This window comes from Dunckerocampus dactyliophorus, chromosome 8 (genome assembly GCF_027744805.1).
Source record: "Dunckerocampus dactyliophorus isolate RoL2022-P2 chromosome 8, RoL_Ddac_1.1, whole genome shotgun sequence".
Taxonomy (NCBI): Eukaryota; Metazoa; Chordata; class Actinopteri; order Syngnathiformes; family Syngnathidae; genus Dunckerocampus; species Dunckerocampus dactyliophorus.
The window spans coordinates 3,454,341-3,469,193 of NC_072826.1; the positions used below are offsets into that span (position 1 = coordinate 3,454,341).

Here is a 14,853-nt window from a genome sequence, read left to right on the forward strand (position 1 = left end):
GGAAACCGCCACAATTTAACATCAACTTTCAACGTGAGAGGAGGAAGTGTGATTCAGCACACTGAAGTGCCCGGGCTGCATTATATTTTTTATTCATTTGGACCATTAATCCACCCGTCAGAGCTATGCCATGCATGCAGGAAGCTATGGGGGAAGCAATTCTTTGCAATGTAACACAGCAAACATAAAAACGGACACACAAGTGCTAATAACAATATGATACCGCAAATCTAAGTTTGGAGGAATATTCTTAATTAGGTCACCGTGACTCACCTAACTGCATAAGGCACCTAGTTAAGCCTTGAAGTCAAAGAGTTTTGAACAGTAATAAAGTTCCTGTGCATAATGCCCTTGCCTGGCTCCTCTATTGATATGCGAGGGGTGATTAATGTTTACTTCACTGCAACCAAATGAATCACCGGGCTGTGCTGCAATCTTGATAAGAGCCATAGAGGGAGAATCAATAAGCGCCAAGTAGGAAAAATATGTCTTGGGAATGTGGAAACAGATGAAAATGTAGGCACTTTCCGCTCGCCCATCAATATGATCACTAATCAGTGCGGTTCTCCAATCAGCCGTCTCCCTCTCTCATGCACGCGATGTTAATAACGCTGATGAAGAGATTAATAGTCTGTCGCAGGACAAACCACAGTAGGGACAAAACTAATGATTACATTAGAAAATTCCACCCTGGGCGGAACCGAAAGCACGCTGCTAAGAGTGGACTGTACTGCCTCCGTGAATTCATAAATGTTTGCATGGGGGGCGGCATTCTAGTTTAATAGGCGGCATAATATGTGCGTCACCACACTAAAGAAGGCCAACATCACTTTTTCTCTTTATAGTTAACTTTTTTACTTGAACCCCATTGGGCTGGGATGAGAATCAGAACCTCCAAGTTCAAGTCCATGGCTCTCGCCCGGAAAAGGGTGGAGTGTCATCTCTGGGTCGGAAATGAGATCCTGCCCCAAGTGAAGGAGTTTAAGTACCTCAAGGTCTTGTTCACAAACAAGGGGAAGATGTAATGTGAGAACGACAGGCGGCTTGGTGTGTCATCTGCAGTGATGCGCCGTCAGCAGTGATGCGGGCTCTGCAGCGGTCCGTTGTGGTGAAGAAGGAGCTGAGCCGAAAGGCAAACCTCTCAATTTACCAGTCCACCTTTGTTCCTACTCTCACTTATGGTCATGATCTTTGGGTAGTGACCGAAAGGACGAGATAATGGGTGCAAATTTGTTTTCTCTGTGGGGTGGCTGGGCTCTCCCTTAGATAACGTGAGAAACACTGTCATACGGGAGAAACTCAGAGTAGAACCACTGCTCCTCCGCATTGAGAGGAGCCAGGTGAGGTGCCTCAGGGATCTGGTCAAGATGCCTCCCGGATGGCTCCCTGGGGAGGTGTGCAGGGCATGTCCGACCGGTAGGAGGCCAGTTTAGAGACATAGTCTTTCCAACGTGTCCTGGGTACGTTGCAAAGACTATGTCTCTAAACTGGCCTGGGAACGCCTCAGGATCCGCAGGAGGTAAGGAGCTGGACAAATTCTGGGCTTCCCTGTGTAGGTACCTGACCTCAGATCAGCGATAGAAGATGGATGGATGAATGGCATTACAGATACACAAGATATGAAAACTATTATGCAAAAGACAATCCAGCCGAAGTCAAGGCAACGTATTGAAAAGGTTTCAGCAATTTGGCACATTTTCCAATTCATCATGAAATAATAGTGTAACAAAAGTGTAAGAAAACACGCATTTCTATGGTGGAGTTCAGGATGCAAAGCCAAGCCATCAAACAATTGACTTTTTTTCTACATAACTAGCCGCTACAAGTGAACAGATAACATTTGCTAGAGACTTCGGCATCTTACTGCTGAGTTAGTTTATCCGCAATCAGAATAATAAAGATGAAAGTTGCATTTCCGTGTGTTGCTTGTCTGTTCACCACTGACTCTGCCGTGGAGGCGCAACGGCAACATCGACTCACACTATCTTTGTGGTCAACCGGTAGCTCGCGATCGACGGAATGCGCACCCCTGCTCTAGAGAGAGGGGCTTCTCTAAAATCACTCTCTTATGGTTGGCTTTGGTGGCGACAGAGAAATGTTATGTTATATTCCTCATTTATTCTCACCTGACAGGAGGGGGTTGGGGGAGTGTGACAGGCACGCAGATGTTATCGAGATTGCCTCACAGGCACATGATATGGAATGCTTTTCCATCTCTCTCCCACGCCAAAGTCTGTCACTTCCAAATGCACACACCCACATACATTGCCAGGCGGCCCTTGTGCTTGTATGATATACACAACAGCTTGAAGTGTAGACAGCATTTGTCACTGGGAGATGGTCTCGCTATTGACTTTCAGGTCACTGACTCTGTTAGCATGTGTTAAATCAATTCAAGGGCATTTAGACCTGAGAGAGGTGAAACAAAGGGGAGAAGGTGTCAGAGAGGGATAATATTTTAATTAGGTTCTTTATGTGCATATAAAATATCTCAATATTGAAAAAAAGGAGTTAAAAGTTAAGTGTCTGTATTCATTTGGCCGCACTTTAAATTATATGGTAAGCGTATTAGCAACTCAATTATGCAACAAGCTGATGCAAAATGACCATTCCTATGGAGTATTGTTCTCCGACTGTCCAATATGCAAAGCTCCTTTTACTGGCTTTGGGGCCACCAGCGCCAGCCTCCTCGGGGTGTAATGGTCTCCGTAATTGGATGTTCTTGTACGGAACATTCGGTACGGTACAGCGATGCACAGAGTTCTCACATCGAACAGTGAGGAGTGTAGCTATCAACTTGGTAAACAAATACACTGCAACCCAGGCTTTGGCTCGCGGGAGTCATGGCTAACGATTGTGCCAAGAAGAAGCCAGAGCTTGAAACCACCTCTTTCGTCATTAAAGTTTGGGAATACTTGACCTTCCCGGTGAAACACATAACCGGACCAGCACAAGTGGCTTAGACGAAAGCTGTGTGCCCCATTGTTCAGTAGAGATGGGGAACGGGGCTGCAAACTGGAACTGTTAATGATGCACTTCAGTCAATAAGGAACTTGGCTTTACTAAAAAATAAAACAATAATTCACACACATCAAACTCTTACACTTGTCTGCGTTACGGCACTTTCCTAAAAAGGAAGCTTGTAAACGATTATAACGTCGGGGTGTGATGCGATTTCTCGTTCAGAAAAAAACTCTTGCGATAACAAAGAAATAAATACACCATACCACAACACCATAAATTAAAATCAACTCGATAATTTTGCCAACCTCCGTATATTGCCATGTGCGTGTGTGTCTGTTTTCCTGCTCTGTGGCCTCCAAAACAGGCAGGAAGTTCATTCTGTGCATTTGGCTCAGCACCTAGACACTTCACAGAACGTTGTGAGATGGAGTGAGACCTCTTGTCAGTCATATAGTTGCTTTGTCTCTGTGGGGGGGAAGAGCATTGCAAAGTAGGAGAAATTCGGTAGAAAAAAGATGATTGCAAATGCTACAGCCCCCTTGTGGGAATATCAGTAATGAGCGAGGTGAGCCCATCATCACGAACGAGCCAGTATGCTGAATTTGTTTGAAAGTGATGGTAAGATAAACAAAATGAACTTGCCCACCTAAATACCTGTATATCCAACCCACCCAGTTTTCACAGCTGGGAAAAACCTACACACCGACAGTCAACACTCACTGCGACGTTTGATCAGCAAAGTAAATAGAAAAAAAACAGTGCAAAAGGGTGTGCGTTCACAGAGAGTGTAGTTTAATACATCGCCGAAGAAATGCTGCTCTTTAATACAGTTGAAAAGACAGCATTTCAAGAAATGCTGCAAACGTTGGACAGACAGTACGAATGGTCTCAAAAAATGAAACAATAATATAATTTTGCATCAATTTGTGGAACAGTAAATATTTCAAAACACACCTGAATTGTTTTGTGTCTTAAATAAAAATGTTTATTTGTCCAGTTATATTTTTTCATTGTAAAATTAATATTAATTAATGTCGTCTCGTTCTCGTGGACCCAATCTCCTGCGTTGTCTCGTCTTGTGAGTTGGGTGTCTCGTGACACAGTACAGTGGTACCTCTGTTTTTGTGATGAATTAGTTCCAAAAGGTCAGATGAAAACCAAAACATACAACAATCGAAGCAATTTTTAATGAAATAATGTAAATCCAATTCATCAGTTTCTGACACACACAAAAAAATTAACAAAAAAGAATAAGAGAATAATTGCAGTTTTACAGCTGTTTTGTTCCTAACCGGGCTCAAATTGAACAAAACCGTGAGCTTAAAAGCGAGGTTTGAACCGAAACGTGATTATGGCGTACCGCTACACCCCCACTGCCTTCCCCACTTGCCAGTGCTGTGTTCACTATAGGAAAGACGCTCAGCAGAGCAAAACTTTAATTTCGAATTTCATCTCCAGACCCCACAAGGACATTTTCTTTGTGCAGTAGACTTTCTAACAATAAATAAATGCTGCTGAGCTTTCATCAGCTTTCAGTGTGCCATGTCTTCAACAAAAGATGAAAAGTTTAGTTAGTGCATATTAAGGAAGTCAGCAACATTTGAGATTTATTCATAAGGGATGTAAAGAATGTGATGTAAAAAAAAAAAAAAAAAAAGCTAAGATTGACTGCTGATTGAAGCGTGGCTGCACAGCTGCAGGCTTTACATCAGCGGTGGCGGGTAAAGATGGGAGTAGAGCCGTAAAGCTAAGCTCTCGATTTAACAGTCAATCTTCGCTACTCGCTCGCACCTGAGTCCAGGGTGCGCCTGGAAGAGTAAGATTGCAGATCCAATCAGCTAAGATGAACTGGACTTAGTTCTGTTTTGTCTGCGTTGTTTTTGGGTGCGGAGAGCTTTGTCATTGAGCTTCTCCTACTTTTGTGCCTCTTGGTGTGTTTTGTACACCCAGAATAGCTCCTGTCCTTAAAATTGCAAACTGGGAGCGAGCGCATGTCAGCCCAAATGAGGATGCAGGGGTGGACTACATCTCCCAGCTGGCCTGGCAGTGCTGAGCACACCCGCAAGTGGAGTTGGAGATAAAGTCCTGGGCTGATTTGCGGGCTATACAGACAATACAAAAAAAAGTGGCTGGTTAGCATTGTTTAAGCCAATTCGCGCTCATTTTGACGGTGCTGTCTAATCTAGTTTTAATGTTGTCTTGTTTGCCCTTGCCTCCACAGATAACCAAGCAGCAGCTTCAGCAGACTAAGGATCGCTTCCAGGCCTTCCTAAATGGAGACACGCAAATTGTGGCAGATGAAGCATTCATCAACGCTGTGCAGAGCTACTATGAGGTACCAGCACACCATAATCACAGCAGCACACGCTCAATCACAACTATTATTCCTCAGAGCAGAGGCTGGATGACTTTCTGAATTCATCTACGACTCAATACATGTATTTGTACGTTTCTGCTGATGATAGAAGTGCAAAAAACTGTGGCTGCAGCAATTTTAGGCATGCCTGGTCAGGGGCGCCGTAAAGGGTGGAAAAGTTTCGACAATTCCAAGGGCCCCTGACTGACAGGGCCCCCAGTAGATACAGTAGGTAAAATAATTTTGCTGTCTGGAGATTGTCAGGCGGATTGGTGCGGCGTCTGCAGTGATGCGGACTCCGCATCTGTCTGTTGTGGTGAGGAGGGGAGCTGAGCCGAAAGGCAAAGCTCTCAATTTAGAGGTCGATCTATGTTCCTACCCTCACCTATGGTCATGAGCTTTGGGTAGTGACCAAAAAGACAAGATCACGAATACAATCGGCCCCACATAGCTACATGAAAATGGTTTGGCCCACTACTACCTTCACCGTGCTTCGCAACTACGGCAGTTGTGGCAGAGAAGAGTGAAAGGATGTTGCCTGTGCCTAGTCAAATAAAGCCTGGGAGTCAAAAAAAGGAAAGAGAGAAAGGTGAGAAAAGAGAAGCAAACAAAAACGGTGCTAATATGTCACCCGTCAGTCTGTGTATCCTGTTAGCTTAATGTCCACAATGAAATAAACTAACAGTGTTAGCATGTTGTGTTAGCCTACATCTCACACACTTAATCAGTGCAGGTAAATGTTTAGCATGTATTATTAAATCAGTTGCCAGATTTAACAACAAATGTGTCAGCAGCAGCTTTGCCTCCCCGTAACTTTACCCCTCCTTGTCCCAGTGAAGAAGGTGAGCAGCGCTGTGTTCAAGGACATGTCACTTACATCACTGCAAGGAGCCTGTGGGAATTACAAAAATTATATATATATTTTTGTGATGGCAGAAATTCAAACAAGTTACTTTTCCACATAATGATTCCATTCCATTTTGTATATGCAGGCTTTATTTTAAGTCTTTCTTAAAAGTTAAAAATATTTTGGAATTTTACAAATGAAATTGGCGTGCAACTGTAAAAGATGCCTTAAGCACTTTTATGTTCTCTTGCATCAAGGAGTGACTCGCATGCTACTACAACTCACAGCAGCAAATATTACACTGGTAGTACTGAACAGTAAGAAGCAAGACATTTGCAAACCGTCAGAGTTGGAGTTATGTAAAGCTCTTGTTGGGTTAGTTAAGGTTCTACAGATGCCTGAGGGGGGGCCCAAGGTGATTTTTTTTCATGGGGCCCAGAATTCCTGGTGGCGCCCCTGCGCCTGGTATCCGGCACTCCATGTTCAGAGTTGAGCCGTGCAGTTTTCAGGCGGTATATTATATATTAAAAAAGAGAACTGCTCCAGTTTGCATGTCAAAATGCTGAAATTCATGCGGCTGAGTGATAAAATGGTGGCTGAGGTTTCTCACTGTGCAGATTATGAGTCAGCCCATGTGGCTGACACAGCCCTCTTTCCAAGCTCACTCTTCAGTCCACATGAAGCCAGTCGCTATTACCATGCATGCTATAGAGATATGACACATAGTAGGGAATGTTACAAGGTCAATTTTTTAGTAGAAAAAACAAGCAACGGCATAATGGGAAAACTGCAGATAAATCCTTATAGTCAGGAGATGGCTATGGGGGTTAATTAGAGCTTCACCTACACGTGGCAGCTCGTCATTGATGTAGTATGCTATGCGTTATGCAAATGTAAATGAGGGTGATACATTCATACATGACAAGGTTGGAGTGAAAAGGTCATCTGACCATCAGCATGGTACTCTAAAGTCTCTCCAGTCAATCATCTATTAATGGCGCAAATCCAAATAAAAGCTGGGAAAATTGCTGCTGTCGGAATAATTACAATTATATAAACACACAGAGAACAACATTACAATATTATTGGCCAAAATGCAAGAGAGGCAAAAAAATTCTGGTTGTTGCGCCACAGAGCATGCATATAACAACTACTGATTAGTGATGTGCGATACCACTGATTTCGTTTCCGATCCGACACTAATTCAGTAAAATTCAGGCTGGTATCGGCCATACCGATACGATACCTATACTTTGCCCAAATTCACCTAATGTGTCTTGGAAATTTGAAGAAGTAGCGTATTTCATTTAATATCATAAAGAATACAAGACAATTCATGAATTAATAATTAAATACATTATTCATTTAAATACATTCATAATTTAAATAAACTATTAATGTAATAATTCATTTAAGTCCATCCATCCATCTTTTTCCGCTTATCCGAGATTGGGTCGCGAGGACAGCAGCCTAAGCAGGAAGGCCCAGACTTCCCTCTCCCTGGCTACTTGGTCCAGCTCCTCCCAGCGGATCCCAAGACGTTCCCAGGCCAGTTGAGAGACATAGTCTCTCCAACGAGTCATTTGTAGGCCTAATAAAGAAATATTGTGATGAATCTATACCTTGTTTAATCATAAATACATTTGGTTTGATAATAAAAGTTAGGTGTGCACAATAATTATTGGACCGACGTGGGGACTATGATGTCCGATAACATTTAAAATAGCTGCGATAACCGCTAATTTAAAAACACTTGATGAGGGGAGATTACTAGTACTGTGCGGGCGAGCAAATCAAGCGCTCCTTTTTCCTCTTGTAAACAAACATTCACTTTAAGAGAGACATTTCGTGTGCTAGTTCTACCAAATGCTCCACAATGAGGGGAAAAAAACCTATCAAGCACACAAAAACCTTATCAGCCACCTGAAACGCCATCAAAGCTACGACGCCTGGGGGCTTATAGTGCTACGCTGTTTGAAAAGTGCGAAAGGTTTGCCAGAGACCTCCGTGGCGTCACACCGGCTGCTCAGAGCATGTGTCCGAATATAGTGCACTTTGCTGGGCCACAGCAGGTGGCTCCCTCTGCTCTATAGTCTGGTTCTCCTGATAGTAGTGATGTGCTAGTAGTAATGTCATGATATTTATATTATATTATATATATATATATATATATATATATATATATATATGCCTATACATATATTAATATATTACATATATACTTATATTATTTATTGGTATTGCTTTGAAAAAAAAGATATCGTGAACCTCTAATAAAAATGATCAGAATCTGTGAATCAATCGGCTGTAACCCTTTTCGTATTTAAAAAGCCAAATGCTTTGAAGCCATATTGGATGCTGAGAACAAAATGTCTTCGTGACAAAGCAGTGGGCCTCATTGTTCCTCTGATGCTGTCATCTTGTCTGTCGCTGTCAGGCTGTCATTAGCTGGCGGCAGTGTTGATGAACATGCTGGCGTGAAGGGTAATCTCATTCAAAAGCTGGAATAGCTACATTTGCACTGTTGCAGACAAACACACAGACATCTTTTTTCATGCACTCCAATACACAAGTAGGAAAAAGCACAGCTTAAGTGTGGTTGTGCAGGTGTGTTACAATTCACCATTTAACCCCGCAATGCTCTTTGACGATAACCATTTTGCATCCTTATCTCCCGTGTCTCACAACAAAGGTGTTTCTAAAGAGCGACCGCGTGGCTAAAATGGTCCAGAGCGGTGGCTTCTCTGCGAGCGACTTCAGGGAAGTGTTCAAGAGGCACATTGAGAAGCGTGTGCGCAGCCTCCCGGAGATCGACGGCCTGAGCAAGGAGACGGTGCTCAGCTCCTGGATGGCCAAATTTGACACCATCTACCGCGGTGACGAGGATCCACGCAAGGCCCAGCAGCGCATGACGGCCAGCGCCGCCTCTGAGCTCATCCTGAGCAAGGACCAGCTGTACGAGATGTTTCAGAATATCCTGGGCATCAAAAAGTTTGAGCACCAGCTGCTTTATCAAGCCTGTCAGGTACGTACGCTCTAAGACGTGCAAATAAATGAGCCCATTAAGGGGTATGGTGTTGGACCACCACAGGGATGGTTGAAATTTTACTGTAAGAAGATTAAATGATATCACCACCATTGTTTTAATCATATGGAAGCTTCCACCATTGCTTTTCCACTCACGCTTTGCCTTTAAAGCCACAATATGTAACACACTCCATACGGCGTCCTCATTTTTCCTCATTTGTGGCACCCCCTTTGGGTTATGCTTAAAATTAGGAGTGTCACAAGATCTTGTGTAACAAGATCTCGCAAGATGAAAGCGCGACAAGAAAATTCAGAAAAAAATGTCTCGTGGGCACTCGGCCTGGGATGATAAGAAATTAATTAATCACGCAACTCGATGCTTTTGCCGGCCTCCGTATGTTGCCATGTGCATGCGTGTCTGTTTTCCTCGTCTCCCGCCTCCAAGTGGGCAGGAAGAGAGTTCACTCTGTGCATTGGTTTCAGCACCTTGGCACGTTTGTTCCACAGAACAAGGGCATGAATGGAGTGAGCCCTTCTATGAGTCGTACAGTGTAGTCTTTGCCTCGGTGGGTGGAGGCGGGGTCGCTAGCAGAGTGCTGAAGAGTACAAATATCTTTGAAGTTTTATAATCGTTAGACAAATAGTCAATGACTTATGGACAATTACGTACGCCTGCTAAGATATTTTGCTTGATGTTTTTCAACCAAACTTGCTCAAACTTTACACAGCTTGTCGGTATTTAAAGACATAATGTTTTGTGTTTTGTTAGCATTAGCTTAGCTTATTTATCGTCTGAAAGTGTCTGTCACACAATTAATTTGAAATTGTCAAAGTGGATTAAAAGTAGATTACACATCTATAGAAGAGGCCTTTGAGTGAGCAAAAAGACAATCTCTTCGTGTTGCTTGAACTTGTCAGCTATCTGTTACGGGTATTGTCCAATGCTTCATTGGGGGGGTGGATACGTTGAGATTACAGGCCGGGGGCTTGTGTGACATATAAGTGTCTTATCCTGCCGTCTTTCCTGCTCTCTGTGGGAATGTTGAAAGCGGCACTAATGTATTCCTTCTTCAGGAAGCACCATTAAAGTCTTATCTCGGTGCCATGTGAATGAAACCTCTGGCGCTCTTACATGTGTTTATTTAAAGGCTATAAACCTAACTCTTGATATCACCAGGAGGCCGGCGGAGCTTAAAAGTTAGTGGACTTATTGCGATCAAGCCAGTCCATCCTGTGAGCGGATCATGTGGAGATGTTGGATGACAGCGGACGCTCAGTATTGTCTAAATGTCTGGTTTGGCGGAGCCCAATATGGGCTCAGTGGGCTTCATTAGCTCCGTGCTTGTAATGCTGCACTGTAAGAAATTTCCATAGCCTCCTTTCGGAAGCCTTTGAAGATGCTTAACCTAGTTTGGATGAGCTACAAGCACAGTTGATGGTATGAGGTCACAAATCTGCATCCATAGCCTCCACTGAGTAACATCACTGCAGGGCCAGTGAGCAGCAGAAAGTCAACGTACAGATCATCCACCCTTACTGCAAGTGTTGCACACCTCCAATTTGGCTATCGATGAATGGAACATTTGCATAAAAACAATTTGTTTGCAGATGCTTACTCTAGCTGTTTTTCGGCGCCTCTTCTTATTCCATTTGCAGCTGTAATGAATATATTACAGCCGTCTAATGGTGACTTTCAGCAGCTCCTCAGTAAGCAAAGTCACTATCAATTGAGCTAAATGATAAAATCCTCACTGGTAGGCAATCCCGTCAGCGAGACTCACGGCTGCTGGGATTTAATGGAACGTTTTGGTGGATTGTGTGGGATTCAGTGGAAATTGGGGATTTACATTTTTTTGCAATTTGGAAGAGGATATTTCTGCAGAATACAGACTGATTGACTGGCATGTGCTTTACTTTTTATCTGGCTACGGTGCCACCATGGACAACCCTGAGGTACGCCTGCACAATGGAAAGATATCATGCAAGGTTTTTTAAATATCATTTCATTTGAAACTGTTGGCATTAACTTAAAAGGAGAGTTGTTTTTTTTTTTTTTACATGAAGTTGTATGACATCAACGGTAAGTCCATCAACGGTGACTTACCCCCCACTTGGTCCCGTAATGCAAATGTACAGTATTACTCTTTTGAGTGTGTATTCTTTTGAGAGGCCAAACTGTTCACTTAAGTAGCCCCAGCAACTAACCCATCACCAAAATCCGACCAGAACTGAGATCACGGAACCACGTTGGGAGTAAAGTCACCGTTGATGTACTACACTGCTGATGGGGATGTCATACAACTTCATTTCAAAAAATCCCAACTATCCCTTTAGAGGAAAAGTGCAGTGGCCCTGCGATTGGCTGGTGACCAGTCCAGGATGTACCCTGCCTCTCACCCAAAGTCAGCTGGGATAGGCTCCAGCATACCCCCGTGACCCTAGTGAGGACAAACGGCATCGAAAATGGATGGATGCCTTTGCTTTGCAAGAAAAGTAATGTATTTGCATAAAGTATACACAATTTAAAACTTGCTTAAAGCACTTTATATTTGACGTCCAGACAGATAAAATCAAGAGTAGACCGCGTAGTTATAATTTAAATGAATATTTGTTTCGAATGCAAACTTTTAAATCAGCTGTTTACAATTTTGTATGCATTTAGTGGTGTTTTAATAATCAATATTTATGCCGGCTGGTACTTAGGAGGATGTTTGCCCACTCTTAAGAGGCTGATTAAATTACTCAGGCCTGGGAGTCACTGTGAGGCCCACGCTCATTAAGTTGAGACATTTCCCCCCACAGAGCTGTACATCACTTTCCTCTTTAGAGCAGAAGTGTCGGTCGAAAAGGAATTTGTGACTTTGCATGCCTGGAGGGAAACAGTGTCACATTCACAGCAACACGTGGCATTGTTGGTATAATGCAACTAATTAAAACAAAAAAGGATGAAAGAAAAAATATGGCTTTTGATTTATTTAATGGAATTTTGGCACCAATTAGAGTGTCTAGTTTGCCACTAGTGAACTTTGTTTTTACATACACACACACACGCGCACACACACACACACACATGCGGGTCTAAATATAGAACAGATGCTTCAGCTCCTCCTGGTTCCATTCAGCTCTCAACCTACCCTCGCCATTTTTTGCTGTGCATATGAAAACGCCTGTGGCTGGCCTTGCTGTCTGCTGCTCATGTCCCTGTATTCATCTGGGGGGGCTGACATCAGTCCAGCTGTTGATCTCTTGCCTCTTTCCTCACCTTTGACCTGCGCTTGGCTGCGACGGCGCCACCTTTAGCGACACTGCGCGCTGTAAGCTTGGCCATCAGGGTAGGAACGTACCTTTTAGCCGCTCTTATTTGTGGTGAGATTGCCTGTCCGACTACGTTACGCCCGTAGGCGCGCTGACAACGATGACCTTTTAGTAGTTGTGGGTGTGCAGAGATTGGGGTGCTGAGGGATCAGCAGCGGGTGCTTGTTGCTTCACGCAGGCACTCACCTCCAGCTTGACCTCCAGCTTCACTCTCACCTACTGCCAGGACTATTTTGCTACTTTTTGCTGAGCTGCGCTGTCACAGTACAAGAAATCCTCTTATTTAAAACCTTTGCATGATGTACTTTAGTGTAGTGTAGTGTTTTGATAGCTGCTGTTTGCTACAGTCATAGTGTGTGCTTATCATCAATGATTACGCATGAAAAGCCACACCTCTCTGGTATGACCACAGACGGAGGCACAGTGTAGCGTCTCCACAGAGTCACATAGAGTCTGGAACTATTTTAGAACTTTATTCTGACCTCAACACATTAACAGCAGTACGAATATATATATATACTGTATATATTAGTTTTGTATATTAATTTGTATAATATTTGTTTTTTTATATTAGTTATTTGGCTCACACACAATAAGGTACACAAAAATACAGTATTTATTGAGGAACTAATGAGGAACTAATGACTAAGGCACATACATTTACAGTACTTACTGAGGAACTAATGAAGAACTAATGAGGAACTAATGAGTAGTGGTTAGGATTAGGGTCGTGTATTTTTTATGCTATTATATGAAATGCAGTACGTTATCAAATTTCCCCATTAAAGTATCGGTATCTGATCGGTATCGCCACATTTAACCGCATTTAAGTATGCTCGGAAATCCCAGAAAAAAATCCCTCTCAAAACGAAGTCATCTTAAATGACGTGGTGTCTTTGAACGCAGTCCTTCAAGGCTCGTAATAACACGGTTAAAGTGTGGTTCAAGTGTGCCGCTATGAAAGAAACTTGTGTTAGGTAATCAGACACGTGTGCTATCTTTTAGCTTGATTTAAATTTCCAGGTCATTTGGAGCTGTTAATACATACAACTATATGTTGCTTAATGGTTAATGTTGATTAATCATGATTAATTCATTTGAAAACCGTCATTTGACAGCACTAGTGCTTCTGCGTAAGGCGGCTGAGGGGGGCAAACGTGCAGTATACGTCCAAATGACCCAAAACCAAAAGCACACCAACACCATAAAACAAATGCAATGGGAAAATGCTGCAAATGCCAAAAACACAAAAAAACACTTGCATTGCAAATATGCTGCAAGTTCACCCAACAAAACAAAAGGTTAGCCAGCCTTATATTTTGGGTGGTTTTGAAAAGGAAGAGCAGGCCCTTAGCTGATTCTAAATGCTACGTCAGATGCCGTCATACACTGACTTGCTGCTTTTCTCCATTCACGGCACGAGTATTTCCTTTGGGGACGCGTGGATCGGCTGTCGTCCATGAGAGTGTTTTGACAGGCAGCGCAGGATGGCCTGCACCGTGAGGGAAAAGAAAGAGAGTAACTCACCGGTCAGGTTGAGGGTACTTTTGTCATATTGGACATGACAAAGAAGACTCTCTCCTCTGCAGGATGCTCTGGCCTCTTGTGCAAGTGTCACTCTGCTGCACAACAGCACTCAACGCTGCTGTGCTGCTGTGCTGCAAGTGCTGCAAGTGCTGCAAGTGCAGACATTTTCCTGCAGCTGGTGGCAACGTCTGATTACGTGCTCTACTAAACAGGAACTCTGGGTTGTGCAGCAGAGTGCTCCTTCACTGGCTTGCACTGCCAACTCACTACTAGACAGTTGACACTCACTCTCGCCTGTTTGGCATGCCACCTGGCAGACATGATGTGCACATATTTACGCAGTCACTTTTTGACCTGCGTAGTGCAGCTGAAAAATACCCCACAACGCTCTTAGTGGAGCGCATTTTGGATCCGCACTGAATTTCTCTTTCCTGTGCGTTGTTATTATCGTTGTTATTAACATTATTAAGAACTACGTTACTGGCGTAGTGACACCTCGCCACACCACACCGCCTAGCTACTAGCCGGCTAGCAACTAGCTTCTCCACACACCGGTATTGCTTAAATATGGCACAACACTGTAAGTAGTACATGTTATCATGAATGTACCTGTTACATGCTCCCAACATGGATATAAAAACCATAAAACCGTGTTGGAGGTGTTTTAATAGCAGGCTTTGTAGGCAGAACGGGTGCTTCCAATTAATGTGCTGTGTCTTTTTATCTGTTTTTCTATCTTTGAAATGCACAGAAAAGAGAAAGATGTGTGTTCATGTCTCACAGAAGGATTGTGGATGATGAGCAAAATTCCAAACAC

The 14,853-nt window shown here is 43.2% G+C and overlaps 1 protein-coding gene across 10 annotated transcripts in view; it reads left to right on the plus strand.

The window, feature by feature from the left end:
* Positions 1-14,853, plus strand: part of cadpsb (Ca2+-dependent activator protein for secretion b) — a 92,424-nt gene that overhangs the window by 15,762 nt on the left and 61,809 nt on the right. For all 10 annotated transcript variants that reach the window (XM_054783782.1, XM_054783776.1, XM_054783783.1 and 7 more), the window contains exons 2-3: positions 5,186-5,299; positions 8,860-9,192. In XM_054783782.1, coding sequence (XP_054639757.1) covers positions 5,186-5,299; positions 8,860-9,192 — 447 coding nt within the window. The remainder of the gene's footprint in view (positions 1-5,185; positions 5,300-8,859; positions 9,193-14,853) is intronic.